The 13,425-nt window shown below is 36.1% G+C and overlaps 1 protein-coding gene across 1 annotated transcript in view; it reads right to left on the bottom strand.

The window, feature by feature from the left end:
- The window catches only part of EYS (eyes shut homolog), a gene marked incomplete at its 5' end in the record, with an annotated part of 904,266 nt that overhangs the window by 243,177 nt on the left and 647,664 nt on the right, over positions 1 to 13,425 (bottom strand). The window contains one exon of the mRNA XM_082305491.1: positions 10,153 to 10,265. Coding sequence (XP_082161617.1) covers positions 10,153 to 10,265 — 113 coding nt within the window. The remainder of the gene's footprint in view (positions 1 to 10,152; positions 10,266 to 13,425) is intronic.

Raw genomic sequence — 13,425 nt, 5'->3', positions numbered from 1 at the left:
ACATGAAATACAGTACAACCAATATCACAATCAATAGTGTACACAGAAATGAAATTGTCTTCCTACTTTCTTGTTCAGACGCACAGAAATCACATTTATCATTTTGCTCCAGAAGCTTACATTGAGTTGCTTGTCTACATTAACTAAACATAACTCTTCAGGACATTGTTCTTCCTTTGGGGTTTGGTCAGTTTAAAGAAGAACTTCAAATATGGAGTTTTGTACAAAATTAATTTCAAAAAAGTTACTACATGTTTCCTTTGTTCAGGCTTTCCTTTTCTTGTAATAATTAAACCTGCAATGTTTGAGCAATTTTAGAGGAATTTTATTTTATTGCAAATACCTTTTATGCTGTTAATTGCACATTAATATATCAAATTTTGATTTATAGGTTCACAATACATATCACTACAATGGACATCTTTTGGATATCAATAATATAAGGGACTTTTTAGAAAAAAGCTGGTTTTGAAACTTGGATTCTGTAATAATTTTTAGATCTGAAATGGAAAGTTGTTATTAAAAGTGCTCTGCCAAAGAGAAGCTCAAACCATCTTTTTAACTGTAAAAAATGTTCAAAATCTTTTTCAAGAAGTGGAATATTATTTGTGATGGATTTTATTTTCTATAAAAACACACAAGGTTTTATGATGTTGATTGTTTCACTTTTAGCTTTGTTAAATGAGATATTTACAAACCCACAAATACTTTGTAAGTCATGAAGTCCAGTGGTCTATTCACTGACACAAGGAAGGATGCAGAATGGATGCCAGCAGAGAGCTGCTAGACAGAATAAAACTGAACTTCCAAACTTTTGTCTTGACATTCTGGCTGTTAGCAGTTGAAGGCAACTCATGATTTCTTATTACTTCTGTATCAAATTCAAAAGTGAATCTCAAAGATGAAAAAAGTCAAAGAGAAAGTATTATACCGATTCAAGCTCCCAGTAGGCAAATTATTCCTTTCAGTATGACTCTCATTCTTACTTATTCTATCTAATATGCCTCTCTGCACAATACAGTCTGGTATAATAACAAGAACAACTACATCTCCATTACAAGGCACCCTCTGCACATACCTTGGAAGTCATGGAAACCTGCTCCCAAATTTAATTATTTGTGAATATATAACAAAACCTTTTTTTCTCTATTTCTAGATTTCTGTAATTGGAATGACATCAAATGCTAACACTAAAGCTAAGTGTGACTGTAGTCCAATAAGGTGAGCATGCAAGATAATTTCTTTTACTATTCCATTGTCTTTAGACAATTCTTCCCGTTATATACTTGGCTTTTCTGAACCACCGCTCGTAATAAATTTAAGACTAGATATATAGGGAAATATTCGTAAAGCAGAATTCTGTCAAACCATCCATGCACACATCTGCAAGTTTTAGACGGGCAGAACAAAATCGAGATTATTTTTTCTATTCTAAGAGAGTAGAAGAAGAGGGTTTTATTACTTACATACCTGTCTGGCTAGAAGCCCAAGTGATTATTTCAGGAAGCTACTGAACCATACCACTTGATATCTTGTGTCACTAAGATAATTTTTCTTAAGCATTAAGGTAAAGTTTCCAAAGAGTATTGCAATGACTATGACACATGATATTATTAATGGTGTGAAAAATACATGTAGTGAAATTTTAAGAACTTTGAAAAATTGTTTTTACTTTGTGAATCTGCTCCAGTTTTGTAGGAAAGTTGGGATGTTCTCAGCCCAATCCTTTTTTTATAATTCTAGCAAAAACTTTCTATTTTCATGTGTATAATATTATTTTGTTTGTAGGGGAAGCTGTGCTGAAATCTGAAATGAAAAAGTTACTCATGAGAAAATGAGTCTTTCTCATAAATCTGAAAACTGTATCTTCTTTAATTTTTTTTTTTTTCATTGTTTTACATTTCAAAAGCTAATCATGTTCAAGCACAGTTCCTGTTTGGATGACAGAATTTCTAGGGAAAATATAAATACTTTACACAATTTGGCAGAAGGTAACGAACACTGTCGTTAACCTAGAGCAACCCAAAATGCTGCAGCAATCTGTAGGGTTCCTGGAACGACGATATTTGACGTAAAGCAAAAAAGGGGTCCTCCTCATTTGCTGGAGCTAAAAATACAGCTGAAATCCTACACCTCACCACCCATCAGATTACCATATAATGCACAGGTAAGAAAGGCTGAAAGACTGCAAAAAGGCTTTTAAGCTATCTTGGCAGCCTTCTACTTCTGATCACTCTTGACACTGAAGGAGTTCCAAGTATGGAGACTTCACTGTGCTGTCCTTTAGGCTGTAATGCCTCCCAGAATTTCTGAACCATCCCATGCTGGTCCACTGAGCTCTGTCAGATCCTTAACTCTCTTATCTCCTATGTAAGAACTTGTGATGATCTACTGAACAGGCACCTGATGATAGGCAATCATCTCTCTCATTTCCATGTTTTAAGAATGTGCTGTGGATGTGATTTTATACACTAATCCCAGTTGTTTGTGGGACTTTGAATCTACCACTCAATGTAAAGAGACCAAAGCAGATATAGATTTTTTTGTTGTAACAGCAGTCTTTAACACATATTTCTCCTTCCCAAAGTATTTATGTAACAAATTCAGTTCTATACTATGAGTGTTCCAATTAAAGCTTAGCACTTTATGTTACTGATGTATAAAGGGATCAATTTATATGTAATGGTTAAGTATTTGGGGTGAAAGAAGCTTTATAAATTCCATTCATAAACTGAGTAATCATATAGAGTAAGAATCACCAGTAACTGGAGATATTCACTGTTACATAACTGCACTAAAATAGATACAAAGGTGTGACATGAGTGCAAAATAGCATTTCTCCAGCACTGGAACCTTTTCTTTAGCACATGAAACAAATATATTATAAAATAATGAAGTACACATGAACAGTAGTAGAAAGACAATTTCATTAAAAAACCTTTGAGTCTTATTCATAACAAAATTTCCTTTCTGTGCAACTGTGTCAGAGTGTTTTCCAAAATACTTAATTGAGGTATTATTCATTTGCAGTAACACACTGCCTCATTGAGACATATTCTTGCAAATGGCTCCTTGATGAAAACAGAAGAAAAAAATGTATGGTATCCTTCAAGTCTTGTCTTATTAGCTTCCATGCAGGTACCTGGGAATTCCAGCAGAAATCAAGATCCCATTACAATTGTTCATTACTGACACACTAACAGACAGTGACTGCCACTGAATTCTGCTGACAGAATTAAGAAACAATCCTCTGTTGGTATAATGCACATGTCTAAAGTTACAGAAGACTAAGTAACGTCAAGATAAACATCACCAAAAATTATTATTAATCTTTTAGAAATAGAGAGTTGCCCCCAAAAAGATTGATGTTTAGTTTTGTGGTATGCTGATGAGAGGCAATCTTTTCCAGAAACAGGGAGAGAAATATAATATTTACAAACACACATTATCTCACCTGCATATATTTGACACATGGATTTGTCTAATATCCATCACAATCAATTTCCACAGAATACTTCAAAAGATTGAGCTAAAGGCTTACACAACAATTTACAGTGATTTTGAGGATTTATAACAGTAGGAAAGATTAGATCTGTCACTTCTTTCTTTTTATTTCTTTTTCAACATTGAAGTCTGTATCACTGCAAAGTCATCATCTGAACAGGAATGCCAAAGGAGGAAAAAAAAGGTAACAGAAAAATGCCCAGAATTCATGTACACACACAGAACAGAAAGACAATTGCACAGGACAGCAAAACTCACAAAGGAAAAGAAAACATTGCAAACAAGCGTTGTAAAAGATGAGGGAAATCAAGAAGGGCAAATCAAGCAAAGAGGATGAAAGTATATAAAAGCAACTCAGGCACTGGAAAGGGAGGAAGAGGCAATTAGAAACACACAGAAAATGTTATCAGCCAGCAAAAGCAATAGATAAGAGAGAAAAAGGTAACAAAATAAATGCATAAAGAAGAACAAATGCTTGTTATCACTATGTTAAAACTGCACAGAATTGTTATTAACATAATATCAAGCATCATGTATGTGGTGAATGCAAATGAATGATATTTTTGAAGCTTTATCTTCAGTTCTGTACTTCAGACACATTTAGTCCAATCTCCGTTAATCACAGAAAACACAGAAAACCTGAAATAAATAAAACTAAATATTCTCAGAATCGTTCATTTAATAATTTCCTTCTACAGTGTCGAGGAGCACTATATAGTCTTTTTTTTTTTTTTGCTGTTTCAGAATTAAGCACGTAATTCCAAACTGTTAATGAAAAAATATGAACATAACTACCTATGCTGAGATGTAAGAATATAACTTAAAGTCTGAATAATCTCTCTTTCACATATAACAGAAGCTCAATGCTTCTCATAGGATCTTGCATTTATTCATAAACTAAGATGTAAGTAGACAGAAGAGCTTAAGTTTGGAACTCTGTGATTTCCCCTTCGGGTGTAAGCCAGCTTGTACATTTGATTGAACTTCAGTTTTTCAGCTCAGGTGGATTCATATAAAGAAACTCTTTAACCTTACCTGAGTCTTGGATGGACTCTTATGAAGAACTCTAACATACAGTATGCACCACCACAAGCACCTTTCCTTTACCAGGTGTGGAATGGTAACTGTCTGACTTTTACAACAAACTGAAAAATAACTTTCAACAGGGTCAGCTTTCCACTTCCCAAAGTATGCAGTTCATTCCTCAGACAGAAATCAAACACCTCAGACGCCTGGTGTTAGATGCTGGGAGTTGTGATGTTTTATAATATTCTTAAAAGAAGGAACTTCCATAGAGGAAGAGACATGCTGAGAAATTGCACAGGAGACTGAACTTCACAAAGCTGTTAGGGGTCTGTTGGGATGTTTGTAAAAATATCACAGAAAACTACAGAATGGACAGGGGAGTGCTCACACATAAGGAAGGGGATTTAGAGCTTGTTGGAGTGGATAAGTGAGGGGAAAGTGGAACTGAGGGCTTACTGAAAAAATGTAGAGATCTCCAAAATGTATTGCATAGCTCCTGAGGAAATTGCCATGCATTAGGAAACCCATCAGTCCTCTTGATGGAATGGAACTTGGGTAATACACATTCAAGAACCTCTTTCCTAAATCCAAATGGCAATCAGAGTCTTCGCTGAAATGAAACTCAGTTTCAGCCTGGAAAAAACATCTTAAGATAAATTAACAGCAAAATAAAATCTTTAAAAAAATCAACCGCCAATCTGTCCAATGGGCAGTAATGAAGAACTCAGCTTATTAGCTCCTGTCTGTGAGTGCAAATCAGTCTTGTACATTTGCATTCATCACTAAGACTTCTTTTAGCAAAACAGCAAACAGTATTTTTCTGTTTCCCTGTAAGGATTTTTTTTAAAAAAGTACAAATCATGGCTTGGATAGATACACGTATATGCATACACATTTACATATGCATATGCATATGCATTATATATATGTGTGTGTGTTTGGAACCTTTGAATTTACTACACGCAGTAAACTCTTACAGGAATATAAAGCAGTCCTAGCTCCCAGACACTAAAACAGAAGTGAGCTGCAGTAAACACCAGCTTTTAATACTGGGACTCAAAGCTTCATTTATATCTGTCATCTGTACTCTACCTGAAAGTGATAGTAATTTTTTCTGCAAATCTATTCCAGTAACATTTTCTGAAACACTTACAGAAGCTTTATACTGCATTAACACATCACAAGTATCTTACTTGCTTCAGAAGAAGGAAAAAATAAAAAAGATTTCATTTCTTAACAGATCTCATCAGAGATCCGTTATTTCCAATTGTCTCTTCTACTGCTGTTGGCCATTATATAATCTCTTTCAAAATTGCCTATATATTCACAGCTCTGACACAGGAGTAGTTTAAAACAATCTTAACATAAACTTTGACAAGATTTAGATAAGTATATAGTCTAGCATAATTCTAAAAAACTACCTATTGGAGGCTGACCTTTATTAATTGATACAATTCTATTATAACCTTTCCTGAAAGCAAAAGCTGCATAGCTCAGAGGATTTTTACGGCTGCAAATCTGCTCTGAGAGAGTCAAGCTTAAATTCATTCTCCTGCCCATACCATTATTCTGCCATTTCTTATTCCACTTTGGCTACATCTTATGGCAAGAAGCTCTGATGAACCCTCAGCGCAATACCTCCCTCCTAGCCGTTCTCTCCTCCCCACGGTATCATGTGTTGTAGTGTATCTATGAACTCCAGGCTTAAACAGTGATGCATGTGATTGATTAGCAGAAGGTCTGGGCCATGACCTTATAGATTAACTGAGTTAAAGCCTCACGCTTGAAACCTCAGTGCTTCTGAGCATGCACAGAAATCTTGCACCTTTCAGAATGATCAGGGTTATTGCAAGTTTTAAGGTCTTTGATCTTATCCAATTGTCCAGGGCTGCCTTTACCAATCATCCTCTTGAATTTAAGCAGAATTTAGTACTTCCTTCCAAAATGACATGAAATGGAATTTCCATGTTGCCCCCATCTCCCATTTAGTTCTACCCAGTTAAAATAATTCTCCTTCCTTTGCAGTGTATCATATTTGCATTACAAAATACAAATGCTAAAGGAACAAACAGCATTCTTGCCCTATATATTTCGGGCATTTTAGACATCAGATAGTCAGATACATATGCCAGTGAAATTAATCTTATGGCTACACTTTTTAAATTTCTTAATTCTCAAAAAATTTTAAACAGTAACCTAAATTGCATTGATCTCTGAGATAAGCAACGTGGAGTATATAATATCCTATGAAAGGTACTGACTTGTCCTGAAGTAGTGATGCTAACAGTTTTGAAAAGGTTAATGAACTGTATCTAAAATTTGTTTTTGAAAGCTCTCTATATTCCTTGCACATATTAGCTCATCCTTTTAGTATTTTAAAATTCAAATAGACCCAGTTAAAAAAAATGGCAGAACACATTTGAGTAAATTTCAAACCTATTAAAAATTCATAACCTTAAAATTTACTCACAAGCCCATACACATTAAGAAGTTTCTGCATTTCTTCCTTTGGCTGACCTTCTACACCACAATAATGAAGTAATCCGTGCTGCTGGGGCACCAAGAAATAAAAACCCCTGCAGGGTAACTGAACGCCACTAGAGTATGGCTAAATATGCGCTAGCAGGGGCATTCAAAAGGATTAAAAATCTAAGAACAGGTGATAATAGGTAGAAGGTCAATTAAAGAAAAATTACAACAGCAAGAACAGAAATACTCAGTGCCACTGGATGGTAAATACAGGGATGTTCTTATAGGAAGAAAATGGATTGCTTTGTCTGCCACACTGTAGCGTACTCTGTTACTGCCAGGCAGCTCCAACTGTAGCAATATTGCATCAACAGAACCATATGAATTCTGCAAACACAACGTAAGTACACCAGGCTTTCTAGCATTCAGCAACTACATATATAATCCGTTACTGCCCTATTTAAGCAACTTTCTTCAAGCACTTTCCCCTTTCTTCTCAAAACAAATGTCTCTTCCCAAAAAGTCTGTCTTGCAAAAAGAGAATGGCAGCTGGGCTTCCTAGACGCTTCCTCAGAAGCAGATTTTATACGTAAGGATTGATGACGCTCAGGATGCGTGTGGGTTATACCTGAAGCGAAGAGCAAAGGATGACGCAAGCTACCATGTGTGGGCAGATACAAAATTCATGTGTTACAGGCAGTGAATGAGTAAAGGAGAACGCTTGCCAGGATTCCCTGCAGTCCACTCCTATGGAACAACCATGCCACCAAGGAAATTCAGACTAATTTCAGTTCTGTTTTCCAGCTTTTCACAGACAGGAATAGCTGTGATTTGGACCAGGATGGAGCCAGCTCTGCATGGGGCTGGACGCTGTTAGGCTCATCTGCAGCATTCTGGAACAAGCAGGGAGGGAAAAGGAACACATGTTGTCCAGGACAGAGGACTGAGGAGGCCCAGCATCCTTTTATGTATAAGACTATTTCCACGGTTCATCTATACAAACTATCAGGTCATTTTTGCTCATCTAATCAGTTACATATATACAGTAAGTATTTGCAAGAAACAGCCCTAGACTGTAATAACTGAGTTCTGATTCAAATAAAGCAATCTTTAATATCTATATTATACAGTATCAGACATATTTCTGTGCTAATTGCCTAACTATGAAGGGAAGTATCAGAATCAATACAAAATACTGTAAATCTTGGAATATAATTCTATAGATTATAATATAATAGATAATATAGCATTCTAAATGAAACAATTTTAAAAAGAAACAAAGCTGAATTTGCTTATAAGCCTTCTCCTTCCTGTCTGTATCCCTCTATATGTTATATACACAGACTGGACAAAGCAGGCCTCATTCGCCTCTTGGTTCTTGAAGGCTCGGTTCTTAAATGAATGGCTATATAAACTGTGCAATAGGAAAAACTGAAAAAAAGAATGGTGTCAAAAAGACCAAGGATGTAGACACCTGTCTCAGAGAAAGTATTATTTTGGAGAATGAAAGAAAGCACAAAAGATGATAATAGTCCTGACTTTAAAGTTATGCCTCTTTTATCTAGTATAAAAACCAGAGCTACATCTTGCCTAGGATTTGGGACACCAAAGCTCTAATGCCTGTGCAAAATGGAGAACAATTTCCTAATCTAGTAACCAGAGGAGACGTCTGAGATGGCTTATGATTTTTTCCCAATGATTATTTATTTCCTAATATATAAATAGTCCTTGAAGTCAAGGGTTTTTTTTCCTAAGTTAATACCTGAATTAAAGGCATGAAGTAGCTTCCTTACTCGCTTTCATGAATTTCTGTTCTTCACAGAGGCATAGTTCCACAGACAAGAGTATGTGCCGTTTTGGAGGAGACCACAGTTCTAGCTAGGAAAAGCCTCTGTACAGAAAGGCAAGAGTGGAGCCATCACTTCTTTCTTAGCTGGGGTTTGTCACAATAGAGGCCAGAGTTCTGCATTTTGTGCAGGATTTACACCCAGAACTGTTTGTTTGCTAAATGCACTTAGAGACCATCTTCCAAACAAAATGCCTTGGGCAACTCAAAGGGTGCAAAGATTTATGTCTTCGTCAAGTTTAGACAAGGAGGTGACACTGAGCTGCCCTTCTAAATTAAAATGGTGGCAGGTCTGTGCAGGTGTAACAAGCTGAACTTTATGTTCAGAGTAAGTTTTACTGGCAAAAACTTAGATGCCTAGGACTTGAGGCAGGTGGCTGATTAGATAACGGGTTTGATGTTTACATTGCTTTCATAACTTTGAGTGTGATGTGTGTAAGTTCATTAAGGGGCTAGTGGTAGAAGTGAGTGCAGAGTCCAGATCTCATGGATCTTTAATTAATGATCTAGTCGATTACCACTAGCTTCCTAACATACTGTTTAAAGAAGCACACGATCATTAATTAAACTATTCTGTAAACTTTAGGGAAAAAAATTAAAGCCATATGTAAAAAGGCTTATGCAAAATTCTCCAGGGCTATAAGACATATGTCCTATGACTAAAATCATACTCTGTTTTGAGACTTCATGATCTACAAATGCAATTCACCTCTACTTTGTTTTGTTTTCCACTTTTCCATGTTCAAACCTTTTATATGCCAGAATAGAATCCTAATCTACATCATTGCCTCTGTATAGCCTTTTATTTCAGTCAATGCATGACCAACAGCAATGTGAATATGCAAAAATGAAACCAAGTGGGTTTTTTTTATGTATTCAGAAACAATGCTTTCCAGCATTTTTCACAATCTCATATATAGTAAGTGTAGCAGCAAGTCATCAGCATTTGTTACAAGATTAATGGGAATCCCAAAACCATCAGTAGAAACACAACCAGCACATCACCCCGCTTCCCACTCCTGTATTTTGTCGCAGATTATCTTGCTTAGTACAGTTTTTCAGCATTCATTGGGTGAAAACTCACTCTATATAAGCTGTTAAGCTTAATTGCACCACTCTGCAAAAAGCATCTTACATAAAGAAAAGGCTTCAGAAACATAAAAGAAAGCACAATATCCATCTATATAATCAATTTTTTTCTGTAACCATCGTTGAAATTATCTAAAATGGTCACCCTATTTAAGGAAGAAAGCAAAATCATCACAAACCGTTTCTTCTGATTTGAAAAGGCACAGAGGGTCATTTACCTGCAATTGTCGACATTATTTCTTCCCACAGCATTAGAGAAGTTGAAAGGCCCCACATCATTGATTTCTATGACTTGTATACAGCCAGTGAAATTATAGACAGGTCCAGGTATCTACAAAGGAGAAAATGCACACAGTTCTTTTGCTTGTTGTCATTGTGATCAGTTTTAAAAATAATTAAGTTTCTGCAAAAGATTTGTAACATAATTTAACCCTACTCCTGAAGAACCCTCCTGGTCTCCATTTTTCCTCTATTGAAATTCTATTAAAAAATTTGAATGTGAAAAGGAATTACAGCAAGATAAGCAGTACTGACTTAAAAATAAACTCATAGAGTTTTGCACATACAGACAGCACCACAGGTATAGTGAGACACCAGCAAAAAGTGGACTTCTCTACCTTTAATCAGGTATTTATTTTTTATAGATGAGGGAATGGCAAATTTTATAGATGAGGTCATGGGGAATGGCAAACAAGGAAGCTTTGAAAGGTCTACTTTTAAGCTTAGTACTTCCCTGCTCAAAAGATATCTATTAATTACCATTAATCATGTTTCAAAGATGCCTAAGGACTTATTAAAAATGGAAATCACTGTAGGGGCACTGAAAAAACACAGAACAATAAATTGTTATGCATACGTCGCCATCTAAACAAATGACACTGACAAAATATGTTGAGGGGTGTTATATAAAAACCCCACCCAAAATGTTGCAACTGAGTCTTTATGAACTGGACCACTGGACTGGGACAGGTTCCTGGTCACACCAGATCATGTGTACCTGTTCTTGGGGCCACATAACAGGTAAGACTCCATAGTTTATATAATAAATTTCATGCCAAAATAGGAAAAAAGTACTGCTAGGACTGTCCATGAAGATGAAAGTCATTGACACATTCAAGTGGGGCCTTGGGAGACTACTAGGGAAGAAAACACAGTAACAGTGGAAGAGGGTATGACCTGAGGCACCAAATGATTGCTGGTCATAAACCCATAGGAGGAGAAATAAGTCTTGGTTTGGCCCTCTCCCCTGCAGAGGACCCGTTCCTAACACTGGCCGTGAAGACAGGTTTAGGTATGTGCAGGTTTAGATACCTGCAGAAACAACAACAACAAAAAGTCATTGAGGTCATCATTTCATACAGGAGCACTACATAAAAATGAAGGGACTTTTTAAAAGGAAATTCAAAGCAATATCCCAAAGGGTAAAGCAGATGCAGATGAACACTTAAAACAAGCTATCAGAGGTTCACATAAAATGTGAATAAACTACTGGAAAAAAAAAATACTTCAGAGACCATCAAAAACTGGAATGTTTAAATAGCAAGATATGAAATGTTTATAATGGCTAAAAGACATCCTTTAAAAGTTGAAGTCATGTCCAAATGAAGGAAAATAGGAAGTTATGTAAATGTTGGCAGTAAAAATATAATAAAGCAGGCCAGGTAAAGAAAAATAAAAAGATCTTGAGGAACAATTTGCTAAAAGCATAATTGTGAGCAGTAAATGCTTTTTAAAACCCAACAGGAGCAATAAGCCTGACAGAAAGGCTGTAGGGCCAGTAGACCATCAAAGTATAAAAGGAATGTTCAAAGAGATAAGTCTGTAGCAGGAAATGCAAAAGAACTCTCCAAATCAAAATTTAATGTAGAGGAGGTCTAGGAGGTTCCCATGCTGGAACTGCCTTTTAGTAGGGATACATCAGAGATCTCAAATTGAATTATTAATGGAAAATGTTTTCAAATAAATTAACAAAGTGAACAGTAGCAAAAAAAAAAAAACGAAAGACCAAATAGTGTTTGCCCAGAAGTCCTAAAGGAAATCACTGTGACCATCAGTTAAAATGGTATGTAAAGCACAGGAATGGTAGATGTGGATTTTTGGGGTTTTTGTTTGTTTGTTCTGGGTTTGGATTGTTTGGTCTTTTTTGCTTTTTATGATTTGGGAAAGTGAGACAAGACTAAGGAATGCAAAGGCACACCTCAAACTATGTATCAGTAAGTCCCAGTTCCATTCCAGACAAACCATTAAGAACTACATTAAAGAAGAAAATTAACAGATACAGAGATGAACATAATGTACTGGGGAATATAGTTGAGACGGTTTCTGAGGAGGGAAATCGTAACTCACAGGAGGAACACCGAATATGTGAAAAAGGATGCCTTGGCACATAGCCTTTGATTTCCAAAAGGCTTTTAACAAGTTTCTGTGCTAAAAGATTCTGAAGTAACTCAGTCACCCTGGGATAACAAGGCAGGTCTTCAATAGATGAAGAGAATGATTAAAACAGAAGCAGAAAAATTGGGAATAAACAGTGAGCTTTCTCAGTATGGAGAACTCCTAGAAATTCCTTCAGCAATCTGTATCAGGGTCTGTGCTCTCTACCATATTCACAACTGGCTCAATGTTTCCTGCATTACTCAGGAGAGCAAAAACAAAATTCTAAGAGAATTTCACAGTATGCAAAAATTTCACAATATGTAAAAACTATAAGGTATGTAAGGACGATATATATGAGTTTCTGAACACAGAGTAACTATATAGACTAGGATTCTTTATTCACCAAAACCCGCCAGCAAGGAGAGTTAGAACAGAGCAGTGCACAAACAAATAAAGAGTTTTCACAGTTTCTTACAATACAGGGTCAAAAGGACATGAAATACATAAATCAGTGCGAAGACGAAAGCAAGCTTAAAGGTGTACTTTTCGTACCATTTGAAATTAAGCTGAGGAACTCTGCCACTGGATGTTGTGGATGGTGTGAGTCTAAATGGAGTAAAAAATTGGTCAAATTAATGGGAAAAGATTTTTCCAAAATAGTCTTCCTTATCTCTTTTCTTATCATTAAAGGTTATAAAAAGAATGATGACCTCTAGCCTGTATATGTGCCTTCTTCCTTACCAGCCAGTAAACCACATTTCATATTGTGACGGCTTCTTGCTCTGTCCAGAGCCTTAAGGTAGAACCACCTGCCCTTTTCTTTAAAGGAAAAAGACATTTTGAAAGACCAAAAGATTTTAAAACTAGATTTTACTAGAACACAAAATACTAAATTAGAACACAGCAACCATTTAATAGATTTCTGATGTGCTGGGTGAGATAGATAAACGTCCCACCTCCCTCCTCTGTCTTTTCAGGGAGGGCCCTTTCCTCTAGTCTTGCTTTTTAAAAAGTTCAGTGACTTTGGTGTCAAAAACATTCAGTGTTCCAGACACACACAGCTGCTTCTAGGTCCTGAGGAAAATTTCCTTTTTGCCATCACTTCTACAAGATGG

This window comes from Platalea leucorodia, assembly GCF_965183815.1.
Source record: "Platalea leucorodia genome assembly, chromosome: 3".
Taxonomy (NCBI): domain Eukaryota; kingdom Metazoa; phylum Chordata; class Aves; order Pelecaniformes; family Threskiornithidae; genus Platalea; species Platalea leucorodia.
Note: the sequence above shows the minus strand (reverse complement) of the source record. Positions and strands in the feature narration are given on the sequence as shown.